Below are 12,825 nucleotides of genomic sequence, written 5' to 3'. Positions count from 1 at the left end.
GATTTTGTAAAATGCTGTCTCTGCTAATCTGTCACTGTCACATAACATGCACAAGCACATGGGACAGACAGAAGGTGGATTCACTGTGAAATGTAAAAAAAAAAAAAAAAAAAAAGGGAAGTAAATTATAGTTATAACGTAACATTAATCCAACGGCTATAACGTTCCAACAATAATGGTAATCCGACCACTAATTAATGCTGGCTAATTTACTAGCTCCTAGCATGGAGCCATAGTAGCCACTTGATACTATACTGTAATTGTGTGTCAAGTTGTTTTTCATCCAAAAAATGCGAGAAAATTATGTGAAATAGCTGTAGATCCGAAATGTGCAACACTATCTGCAGACAAAAAATGTATACAGGGGTAACTAAAATGATTGTCCTGACTAGAACTGGACTAAAACGTTGGCAGTTCTTGCTGACTAAAACTAGACAAATAATATTATGTTTTTTTTTGGACTAAAATGCTAGATTTATCGTCAACTAAAAGTTGACTAAATAAAAACGGGATGAGATTGACTAAGTAACTATAATAAAAACTAACAAGTGTGATTGAAACTGGACTAAAACTGAGACAAAATTTAAAAATGGCTGATAAAATGTCCACTTTTTTTAGACCAATACCGATACTCAAATCTTCAGTACGCACCGATACCAAGTGCCAATACCATTAGTACTTTTGTTACGTAAAATTTCACACAAAAAAAATGATATTTTTTTGTTGAAAGACCGACACTGTATATCCCAATTATAGCAAATGTCCTTAAAATTGCTTAAAATAAATGACAATTATATTCTTTCGATTTGCTCATAAAAGTCATTTTGCACAGAGTACAAAATAAAATAAATTAAAAAAAATAGATAGATAAAATGAAACAAATAATCCAGTGGCCAGGAAAAAAAGTCCCGATCAAAATATGTGGTTGTACAACTTCCTTTTAAGGAATACAGTAGGGCTGCAACTATAGAGTATTTTAGTATTCAAATACTCGAGTGAAAATTCTATTGAGTACTGAAGTACTCGGATTAAATATATTTTTGCTTGGATAAAGTGTAATTTAAAGTCCATCCATCCATCCATCCATTTTCTTGGCCGCTTTTCCTCACTAGGGTCGCGGGGGTGCTGGAGCCTATCCCAGCTGGCTTCGGGCAGTAGGCGGGGTACACAACAAAAACAGAGAGAAGAGATTTTCACTTAATAATGAAAAACAAGTTGGTTCAATGGTTTTCTTTTTTTTTTAATCAACAGTTTCTTTTTTCAAATTGTACACTTACATTATACGCCAGAGTAGTGATTGTGCATTTATGAATTTAGAGCAGTTGACCAATAGACCTAATAATGCAAACTAAATAGGGAATTTTTAAGACATTTTTCTTTCGCGTTACAGATTAAATTAAAAAAAAAAGAAGACGCTTGTGATAAATGTAGTTTGTGATGAATCTGCACACACGAAACACATTAGCTACTGGAGTATTGCCCACAGGCCATATCTTAAATCCGGAGACAGTTGAAACATAATGTGGCAGCCTTCACATCACGCTAAAATAACATACACATATTTATGTATCTAGTCGTTCACTCCATTCTTAGCGCCTTGGGCGCAAATGTGGCAATTTACCAGAGCCAGCCGCGGCCCGGACCAGTTTGAGTGGATGTGGGGCGGGAGTGCACCGCGGCGGCCCTGCGAGGCGGATGGTCGGCCTCTCGGTTGAGCCGCCACCACTTGCACGCCGCAAGCGCCACTGCCGGTCGTCCCGCAGCTTCGGGCCGGCCGGGCTACCGTGAGTCGGCCGGTGCTCGCTTTCTTTGGTAATAAGTCCTTCCCTACGGAAACCTTGTTCGTCGTAGTCATTTCCGCATCGATTTGTCTTCAATTCAGCTGCTTGAATCAAATAAGTAACATCCGCTTCTTCTTCTTCCTTACCTTGCTTTGGTGATATAAGTGGCTAAATTAAAAGTAGCCTGTGCATCCGCAACACGAAAGCCTTAAATAAACAAGTACTCTCGACAGGAAAATGCCCTTGGATTTTTCGTACTTTTTTGTACTCGAGGTACCTTGTGGCTGTCAATAAATGCAAAATAACCATTAAGCCTTTAGTCCCTGAGAAAAACGGCCATAAGAGCGGATACCAATACTAGTATCGATATCCATCGCGAGTACCGATATCGTGATATATGTCTGGTATCTGTACTCCCCTATATATAAAAGCATGTTTTTACTCTTGCCACCTCTGTCAAAATACCTGAATAGATAAAAGACTTGGTCAGAAAAAAAATGCAATAGCAATGACATGGAAGAACGTGAAGCACAGAACATAAATGAAAAGGGCAGCAACATTTCAGCATCCATACTTTTTTACTCTAATTTAGGCCTTGGTTATCGCAAAAAAAAGATGACAACAGAAAAACTGGGGCCGTGAATTGGGTTTTGAGCCTCCACATACAATAAATAAAGCGTAAGTCTGACAGCATAATTGCTTAAGTAATTTTTTTGTGTGCCTTTTCTTAATATGATAATTGAAGGGAAAAACACAACAAATTCAACAAACAATAACAGTCCTGTTGTCTTTAGTCAACTTTTGCGGATTATTATGCCCTGGATGACTGAGAATCGATACAGATAACAAGTTGTTGAATGTTTTTAAAGCAAGAATTGCTGGCTGTGTGCTCGACCTACGATCGTTATGTAGTGTCTTTTTTTGTACTGTGCCAGTGCCCTCAAATGGTCTTAATCTGCAATAAGCAGAGATGGGAGCAAGTCGCGTCATTGTCAAATCTTCAAGCTTGACCCAAGTCAAGTCCCAAGTTTCCAAGTGAAGTCAAGTTAGCCACTTTGTACTCACTATCTGCACTAGCATTAGTTAGCTATATAAAATCATAATCACATTTTTTTTTTATATTTCCGAATCAGCGTCATGAATACCAAGTCTAAGTCAAGTAGTGGAATCCTTTTCAAGTTATAGCCAAGCAAGTCCTCACGTGACTCAATCCCCCCCACACCTCTGCCAAGCAGACATCATACAAACATTTGGAATACAAATGGAAAAAAAACAAAGAAGCATCAAACAGTGAAAGTGCACCTCAGAGCAGTCAAGAATTGTTCTTTTTTTACTCCAATTGCTTCCAGTAATTTGCGACTGCATCAAACAGCGCCTTTTCTATGATATTGGGAAAGCTATTGAGCAGCTTCTCTAACAAAACTTTCTCATTGACATCTTCAGGCTCAAATCAAAGTAGAAAAAACATGCTGGTCAAAAGCAGCTCACAAGTGGCTTTCATTCAACTTTACCGAGTGATTTCTTGACTGTCATCTTATCTGCTATGCATCTTGGACCAGTACTTCGGAATTGCAGCCATTTACAACTTCTCCCAAGGTTTCATAAATATCCATCTTCCAACCTTCCTGTGGAACTTTTACACGAGCGACGCAGGCAACCAATGGTGAGATTTCTGCTTGTGTCTCGTCAAAATCTGACTTTTTAAACGAAACAGTCCAATGCAGTAGGTAGTGCAGGTGCTGACTACAATCTCTCAAGATCGCCAGCTGGCACGACAGGAGGCGCCGCACAGATCGTTGGTCCATCCTCTTTCCCATTCAAGCACAGTTACATAATCACCGTTCTCACAGTCATGCCCACCCGACCCCACCCTGAGTCCAGTCCCTCAGTACATTTTCTGCCTGCTGGGCAGCACAGCCTCCTTGAGGAAGGAGAACACCAGGAGGATCCCGGAACGCTTCCCCCGCTTGCCCTTGGTGAAGTAATTGGACACGACATCATCTAAAAAAACAAACAAAACAAAAAACACAGGCAGCAACAAATTAAATGAATTTTTTAAAATGTATTTATTTAATTTTTTAACACTCAATTTAATGATACATATTGAACAACTCAAAATGTGTACAGTATTGGTCCATTTCAGCCTTGTTTTTCTTATGTCGTTTTTTTTGTACTGAAATACTGAATTACTGAATACTGGAAGCATAGCTATGATTAGAGGTGGTAGAAAAAAATCGATTCGGCAATATATCGCGATATTGCAGCACGTAATTCTCAAATCGATTCAATATGCGGCCGGATCGATTTTTAAACATCAATTTTTTTATGGGAATATTCAACAAAACGTCTTACTTAGGGTTAAGATTCACACATTAAGCATAGAAGTATGTTATATTAATGGAACATTAAGCCTTAATATTTTATTTCAGTGCGGTTCAAACATGAAACAGACTGCAACCTATTTGATAAATGCAGTGGCTCAGTTATAAGCCTGAATTTTCAGATAAATAAATACATTTTCATACAAATCTTACAGTGTGCATGTACTGTAGAAGTTTACTGATTAGTATTTTCTAAATTTGAGTTAAAAAAAATCGCAATAACAAATGTATAAATTCGCATCGGGATTAATCGAATCGAATCGTGACCCAAGAATCGTGATACGAATCGAATCGCCAGGTACTAGGCAATTCATACCCCTAGCCATGATTTTTACATGAATTGCAATTCAGCTTTCAAGTCCGGATGGATCAATGTGCAGGAAGGACACAAATGGCAATTTGGTGGAATGGCCCATAGAAGCTTGAAGCGTTTGAGTGCATTTCATTTGTTCACTGGTAAACAATACAACTACGTGCTTATTTATAGGCTAAAATGCAGGCTACTTAGTTGTTGGATAAACTACACTATTAGAATTAGCTTGTTAAATACCACCAGTGGGGAACAAGCTTGCTTGTCACCAAATATTTACACTCATTAAACTTGTATTTGAAGTTACTTGACAAACTTCTTCTTGTGGTCACAAACTGTCATTTACTGCAAGCAACCTCAAACTGCTCTCAGATGAGGAGCCCAGACTGGGCAAAGTTGAAAAGCAAAACTTCAACGGCGACCCCTAGCAACATGTTTGAATAATTGCTCCTCATGGTTGGAGGTGAAAAAAGTTTTGTAAAGTGTGCAGCGAGCGGCGCACGTGCATCCTTTGAAAAGTAGACCCATGGTTGCTAGATTGTAGCTAGCGCTCAAAGTCACTTACCGCCTTGCTGCACGGTGGACGGAAGCACATTTTCGCCCGCTGACAGTGACACGAAAAAGGCAAAGGGGATCACCCAGAGGCAGATGGTGAAATATGCCAGCACCTGAGCAAACAAAAGGCCAGAATAAAAGACCAGAGCAAATCCAGCAAATAAATGGCTTCATAATTGCTATTCGTAATCTTACAATCACGGTAGAAGAAACACACTAAATTAAAAACACAAGCGTGTTTTCAGGGATTTTTCTTCCCGGTGTTTATTTTCACCGCGTTCAGGAAATTGGAATAAATTCATGTCATTTGGAATCCCCACCCCCTAAATAATAATACCATTTGCATACAAGCTGGAATCAAATGTGAGTTGAATTTACCTCTGAGAAAGGATAATACTCCTGTGCAAAGAACTGGAAGGCCATGTAGTGGTTGACCACGACCAACGCTGCAGAGCGGGAGAAAGAGAACGGTTTAAACGTGAGCACAGCATCCAGTCTCCGGATGAGGCCGTCATGACGTGAAGCGTACCACAGGAGAGGATGAAGTTGGGCGAGCTCAGGAGGATGTAGGGGAACGTCTGCAGCAGGCCAAAGTAGACCAGGTTGGTGAAGAGTCCAACCGCCATCATCAATGTCGGGAAGCCTTCAAAGACGTACAGGCCTGCGAGAACGCCTGTGGAGAACTGCACAAAACCAACACGTGACACACACGCATGCACGCGTTCAGGCGCACGTCTTGTCGACTGGCTTACCAGGATCATGTACTTGATGATTCGACTGGTGGCAACTGTGTACTCTTCTATTAGTTCTGCCAGGTAGTATAGACCAGCAGCTGAAATCAGGTGGGAAAAAAATGCCACAGTTAAGGTACTGTCATGCCCTTACATATAGGAAAGGGGAGCCGTGCAACATTATGTCACATTAAGATTTAAAGTCTGGATGTTTTTCTTGTTTGTTTGTTTTTACACAATAACGGGTGAAAATAGGTTGGATACATTGGACTAAGGCTGTTTGATTTCAAATTGATCAAAGAGATTCAACAGCTTTCGCTTCGTTCAGTGCACGAGAAGAGGCAACATGATAAAGCACTTGCTCACATAGCCCTGAGCAGCCAACATTTCACAAGCTCCAAGGGGATCCCTTTTGAATTCATCAAGATGGCCGTGACGATGGACCCTGCAAAAATCCTTGCACAAGTGCATGAAGGCTAGCAAAGTGTCGTCACTCCAATGCGATTACTTGTCGGTTAGAGCTTGGATTTGAAATAGTTCTGGAACTATGAAAATGTTTACATTATTTCCTACAATTTACAAATGACAATTATAAATTTTGATTTTAGCAAGGGTCATGGAAGCTGACACAAGAGTTGCTTTTACAGGGCCACAAAAAAACAATGTGGCAGGCCAGGTTAGGCCCCCAGGCCACGAGTTTGACACCCGTGTTCTAGATCTATTTTGAAAGAAAGCTGGTTGGCAAAAAAGATGAATTCGTGATGGGAGAGATCATTTATTTGGTCAAAAATCACCAGACTGTCTGCCGGCCAAATTTTTTTCTACCACATTACAACAAAGATAATTACGCCCAAACAGTCCTCCTAGTGAAAACAATATTATTATAATAAAAACAAAACCTAGCCGAATTTTTGCCAAATTACGCCACCGTTGTAAAGCTAAAAAATTGAAATGTTATAAGTATTGAAAAATAGTAAGATGGTTTGCCTTCAAGTCATATCTTTATTGCTGCAAAATTCATCAGTCGGGCACTAATTATAGTTTTATATTTTAATAAATGATTTTATGAAAACAACATATTAAAGAACAATCTAATGCTTCAAAATATTCTGTGCACTGGGAATATCTTGGGAACTATTTATCACATCTCCCAAATTTCAACAATAGCATTCTCAAATGCAGATATATTTAATTTGCCTATTTGCCTCCTATTTCCACCTTTCTTGACCGGCTTAAAGTTAAACCATTTGAACTCCAAACACTTTTACACATTACAGGACGTAAACACAGCTTTTTGTCACGTTACCAAAATCCTTACTTTTACACATTAAGATTCCCAAACCATTTGAAACAGATTGCAATCTCTTATGTTGGTCATGTCTGACTCTGAACTAGTCAAATCAGACAAGTTATCCGCGAACAGCCCTCGTCCCTAAATATGAACCATTGTTTATTTAAAAACAAAAACAAAACAAAAAAAACGAGCAAACGACTCAAGTTAGCCTAGTAAACACAGCTAATATTAGCAATTTGTTGGCTAGCTCGGGCCACTCGGCGGTTTCCAGCACGTACCGATGGCGAGAGTGACGAAGGACACCTGGATCAATAGCGACAGCCAGCTCAGCAAATAAATAAACCACATCTCGCCGCATGAGAAAGGACGCCTACAAAAGGAAAAAGGAAAGAAAAAGAAAACGACAGTTAGCCGCTAAGTTAGCAATGCTAACAGGGCAGGCACCGCAGTTCCGGTCAAAGGTTCTCTCTCTCTCTCAAGCGCAGGCTGAGGAGAACTCGCAGAGGCTTTCTTTTGCCTGCAGCGCCACCTGTCGCTGGAGGACAACAGCGCTCTTACGTGTCACGTCATAAACTGTTTTCACAACCTCGAAATTTTCTGATATTGTGTCTGTGTCACCTGTAATATCATACTGGAACTGCCGTGTAAAGAATTAATGTTGGGAAAAAAATTGGACCCTGCTTCAGAAATTCTTTTTAGTGAACAAGGTAAAGGAAGAGTCTTTCAAAATTATTCATCGTTGTTATCCTGTGAAATCCTTTTTTGTTAAATTTGGTTATGATATGGATCTGAACTGCTCCTTCTGTGACTCCCAATCAGAGACTCTTGTGCATCTTTTTTTGGAAATGTACATATGCTCGCAAGCTATGGCAAGACATTTGCAAATTAAAATTTGTACAATATCTTTTGTAAGTTTAAGCTTTCCTTACCAAATGTTTTTTTTGAAGGGGGGGGGGCTATGACAATTCATTTGAAAATGAATATTATTTTATTCATCTTTTAATTTATCTTGCATATTTTTTTTAATATTCATAAATCTAAATGTGTCGAAACCTATTTTTTTTTCTGTTTTTGAAAGAGATAGATCTATATTTACAGTCCATCTTTACTTCCAAAAATAAGAAGGCTATTAAGACCTTAATTTTGTGTTCTCATTTAGGTGTTTTTAATATTTCTTAGTTTAAGACCCCTGGCATTTTAATTGTTTCCTTTTTTCATTTTCCCCCTTTTACTTTACTGTTATTGTGGGTTTGTAGTGTACTGTGATGATGATTATTGTTTGCTTAATGTTTGCCATGTTTGGCTTTTGATTTCAATTTGTTAAATAAAGTAATACATTTTTTGGGGGGTAATTTGATTTGTGATGATTATTTTGATTTCAAAATGTGAATGAATGTCGTTTGACTACTGTAAAAAACAAAAAAACTCGAAATTTGTATTATTCGTTCAAATGTGGTATAGCACGTTTCTTAATGCCTTTGATTTCGCTTAAAATTGACAATCTATCTATCCATCCATCTATCTATCTATCTATCTATCTATCTATCTATCTATCTATCTATCTATCTATCTATCTATCTATCTATCTATCTATCTATCTATCTATCTAGCTAGCTAGCTAGCTATCTAGCTAGCTATCTATCTAATCTAATCTAATCTAATAATATTATTAAACACCAACAATTATTCTTCCATAAAGCAAACTTAAAGTGGGCAATTTTTATTTTATTTTATTTATTTATTCATTTATTTATTTTTGTGCTCAAGGTGGGTCACATTTTATTTTTTTTAAACAATCAAAATGGGCCAGAGGTCATTACGTATTAAAAATAAAATAAAACAAACGGTAACATTTTATTTGTATAATTGTTTGTCTTGTAAAAATAAGCAATCATTTGGCCAAGCAGTCCTGCAATTCTGCACAATACAGAACAGCTCGCTAGAAAACGCTCTTCTCTCTCTTAAAACAGTTTAGCTATGTATGATGTGTCAAAACTAAATTCTGTTCTCATAGTAAATGCATCATCCCTTTTGCATTGTGCAAAAGCTCGGATGTTTTGTCACTATGGCAGAGGTCTAGCTAACCGAAGGCAATGAACTGAGAAAACAAACGGAAAAAAAGACTTCATAGTTAGAGGTAAGAGCAGTCTCCTCGGTTTGACGTTACACGCTGAACTCATATTGCCAAGGAAATGTTTATTTTATTTTTATTCTCACACATAAAGTAACTTCCACACATTACTGTAGAGAACACTGGGGGAAAAAACATATACAGTATTTTGTACATGTATAACACAAAGTCACAAATAAAACAAAAAAGAAAAGAAAAATGATATCAAGCCTACAGTGCTGTGAATCAAGTTTCACATCTACAGCAAGACTTACACTGGTCGCTACCGTCACCCTACCTCTCCCGGCTGCCAGCCACCCCCATCCTCCTCGTGCTGGTCTCTGTTTGGTCAGGTCATACATTTTCATTCACACACAAGTTCCAATTTCATCTGACTGTAATGAAATGATCAAATCCACCAAGGAATTCATACATAGTGTTCTAGAGTTCATAGCATTAGGTTCTTGACTCATTTTGATAATTGAACAGAATATTGTACATAAATCATGCTGACTAGGTTTGGAGAGAACGAACAAACATTAGATTGAGAATCATCATCATATTTATTTGGAAAATGTGCTGAATATGGGCTCATTGTGCCAACTGTTTTTGCAAAGATGCACCGAGACACTCCAGACATTTGCAAATGGATGACATGAGTGAGAGATGAACTTTGGGTAAAATTCTGAAAACATTTTCAGAATGTCATTTCTCTTTCAAAAAAACAAATCAATGGAGGAAACCTCAAAGTTAATTTACCATTGATTTCAGTGAATAAAATTTTTTTAAACATAATTTTAGTTAACCAATTTGAGGAATGAAAACAGCTAAATAATGCAAATCTTGCAAAAGTAGTAGTACTGTAGTGCAAAACCGTGTCAGCAGAGTATAAAATACAGATGAGAGTAAAAAGTAAGGGATTTTTAAATAATGGACTAGGAAAGAACATTTTCTGCAAAATTTCATACCACAAGCTTAAAAAAGATCCCCTTATTAAAAACAAACAAACATAGCCTATATAGAGAGGAGTACACAGAAAAGGGCATGGGGTAAAAAAAAAAATCCACCAATAGAAACTCAAACACACAACTATCTTTTAAAATGAAACAAATTGCCATTTTTAGTGACATGTTTAAAAAAAAAACACTCTACACAATAGTGTACTATGATAAATAATAGAATGTAAATAATTAAACCGTTTATATACCAAGATTTTATGACATTGTGCTTCTACTTCTTCTGGTGTGTGCACATTAGCCAGCAGGGGGCAGTATAATGCTTAACGCAGAAAACACATGAAAAAGTCAGTCAGCAGCAGTAATATTTTCTTCACAGAGGATAAATAATATATATGCTTGTGAGTGGTACTATATTGTCTGTGTACATGTGTTGCTGCATCATGTGCGTTGAAATCCTAGTAGAGGATGTATGGTTGAAAAGTCCCCTCGTGTCAGCTGCAGCTCACCTGTCAATACTTTGTTTTGAGAATCATCAACAGTTGTATCCTCTGCCACAATAACCGGTCCGCAACAACAGCAAGCATTATTTTCTTTGGTGAAATAACTCTCAACACAATCAATCGACTTGCCACTGATGCCTGAAAATAAAGAGAATTGCTGAACAAAATCATGTTGATGTCGTGCAGGTTACCACAGGTTGAAGCTAAATTATATTTTAAATGCTAAAACATGTTTACCATTTTACCCCTAGAAAAACAAAACCTCAAAAACGATAGCAAAGCCCATGCTTAGTTCTTGATTAGGATGTTAAATTATTTAATTCAGTGATTCTCATATAATGTCCCCAAACAATTTAGGAACTACAAATGTATATTTGATCAAACATCTATGCCAGCTATGTAGCGACAGGCAGAATATGCCACCAGATGACACGAAACCCATGGATCCACTTTGTGTGACATTGTATTTCTAAAATGTAAAATATTTGCCTTGGCTCAACAAAATTATGTCCAGCGAGAGAGTGGGTGTAAACATACTTATAAAAAGGTGAACATTCTTCAAATGATCAATTGAAAGAGTCCACATTAAAGCACTGCAGTAGCAATTTTTCCCTTCTCATGAATTGAACAAAAGTGGAAAAGTCACTTAAATATTTGCTTGCCATAATTTTCAACGATTTGATTTCAAATTCAACTTTCTGTGGTGTTATCTTGTTTTTATTTTATTTTATTTTATTTTATGGCAAGTTGGCTTGTCTAATGAATGTGGGTCATTTCAAAATTGGAGTACCTTTTTTCTCTCTAAATCCTCTCTTCGGTTTTCAGCTGTAATAGTGTGTGTCACTTAAACCAACTCTATCCTACGCCTCATATTAATTTTCTCAAAACAAATTTGCCTTTTAGTATATAGCTAAGTTTGGTCTTGACCAGTTGGCATAGTGGTAAAGCTAACATAGCTATAAAAAAAACTCTCTAATGTTCACATTTATTAGCAACTCTCGTACTGTAAGTAGAGACAAATTAAATTAGTATTTAATTAAAAATTCCCACTTTTTTTTTCATTGTAAAGGAATTCTTAAGATATATTTTTGAAACTTTTTTGTAGGGTCACTCAAAACATCTCGTGTGAGTTGAGCTGCCATCCACCAGCAGAAGGATTTCATCCGTCTTGGTGATGTCAGCATCCATGAATCATATCTCGCTTCTGCGTGAGTCACGCACGCAAGCGCGCGCGCGCCCAGTGTGTGGACTCACAAGCCCAACAGAGCCATTACTCATTACTTGATTCCGAAAGCTGACACCTCGGTGGAAGAAAACAATAAAAAATGAATGCTAGAAAGTGGCAAGGCAGGGCCTTTCATAGATGGCGCTAAATAAAGTGAATATGTAATGTGAAACGGTGTGAAGACGCCAAAATGGCGTCTGAGTCAAAGGTGAGAATAATGCTTTTATACAATGGCGGGAAAGCAAGCGAGGATTTATTTATGCGCGCCTCAGCACACATGTACGGCATCTCTGTGGAGGTGCGAAAACAAAAGGCGACCTGCTGCATCTTCAAATACCTCCAGGATGAATTGTGTCAATCACGGGAGGGCTCTTCTTACCTCGGGTGAGAGCTAAAATGCGTCTTGGCCGCCGTCCTTCTGCTGGGCCGAGCTTTAACAGGCTGACACCTCCGGAGAGAAGAATGCTGTTTTTTTAATGGCCCCGTCCTTTAAGTCGCACTCAGATCCGCTTTAAAGGAGGATAACGATAGTGGACGTTAGCCACGTCCCATTGCCTTTCCTTTCTTTGCTCTTACATGCAACAAGTTGCTTCTGAATACGCTTCTCGGAGTGTGAATGCATTTCTCAGTTGCCACTGGGGCTGAACAATTAATCAAATTCGAATTACCATGACAGTGTGGTAGCACGTTTGTGTGTGTGGGTGTGTGGTGGGGGAAGGGGGGGGGGGGGGTACTAATTCAATTGTGCTTGGCCATAGGCTTTATTTTATATCTTATTTGTTTGTCTTGGTAAGTTCAGTGTTGAAGAATTGCAGTCCTCATGTTTTTACATCATTGCTTATTGAAACGTGAAAGGTTGAGGTGATAAAGCCACCTTTTTTGCATTATTCCTGAAGTCTGATTTATGACGTAATATTTTAAGGTATATGCCACTCTGTTTAGCATATTTTGTGACGTTTTCGTAGTGAATGGTTAAAGG

General features: G+C 38.0%; 1 protein-coding gene across 1 annotated transcript; it reads right to left on the bottom strand.

Moving 5' to 3' along the window:
- Positions 1-2,340: 2,340 nt before the first annotated feature.
- Positions 2,341-7,557, bottom strand: tex261 (testis expressed 261). Its single transcript, XM_077545487.1, has 6 exons — positions 7,331-7,557; positions 5,780-5,859; positions 5,557-5,710; positions 5,406-5,473; positions 5,038-5,140; positions 2,341-3,782 (listed from the first exon to the last, which is right to left on the bottom strand). The coding sequence occupies exons 1-6, from the start codon at positions 7,398-7,400 to the stop codon at positions 3,667-3,669; spliced, it is 591 nt and encodes a 196-aa protein (XP_077401613.1). The 5' UTR covers positions 7,401-7,557; the 3' UTR covers positions 2,341-3,666.
- Between the last annotated feature and the right edge of the window lie 5,268 nt (positions 7,558-12,825).

Source organism: Vanacampus margaritifer, chromosome 15 (assembly GCF_051991255.1).
Source record: "Vanacampus margaritifer isolate UIUO_Vmar chromosome 15, RoL_Vmar_1.0, whole genome shotgun sequence".
Taxonomy (NCBI): domain Eukaryota; kingdom Metazoa; phylum Chordata; class Actinopteri; order Syngnathiformes; family Syngnathidae; genus Vanacampus; species Vanacampus margaritifer.
The sequence above is the reverse complement of the archived record's forward strand: the minus strand, read 5'-3'. Positions and strand labels throughout refer to the sequence as shown.

Coding starts and splice junctions, on each gene's coding strand:
- tex261 (XM_077545487.1), bottom strand. CDS start 7,400: ATGTGGTTTATTTATTTGCTGAGCTGGCTGTCGCTATTGATCCAGGTG. Junction 5,860..7,330: donor CTTCGTCACTCTCGCCATCG/GTACGTGCTGGA, acceptor ACCTGATTTCAG/CTGCTGGTCTATACTACCTG. Junction 5,474..5,556: donor CAACTTCATCCTCTCCTGTG/GTACGCTTCACG, acceptor CCCGCTCTGCAG/CGTTGGTCGTGGTCAACCAC.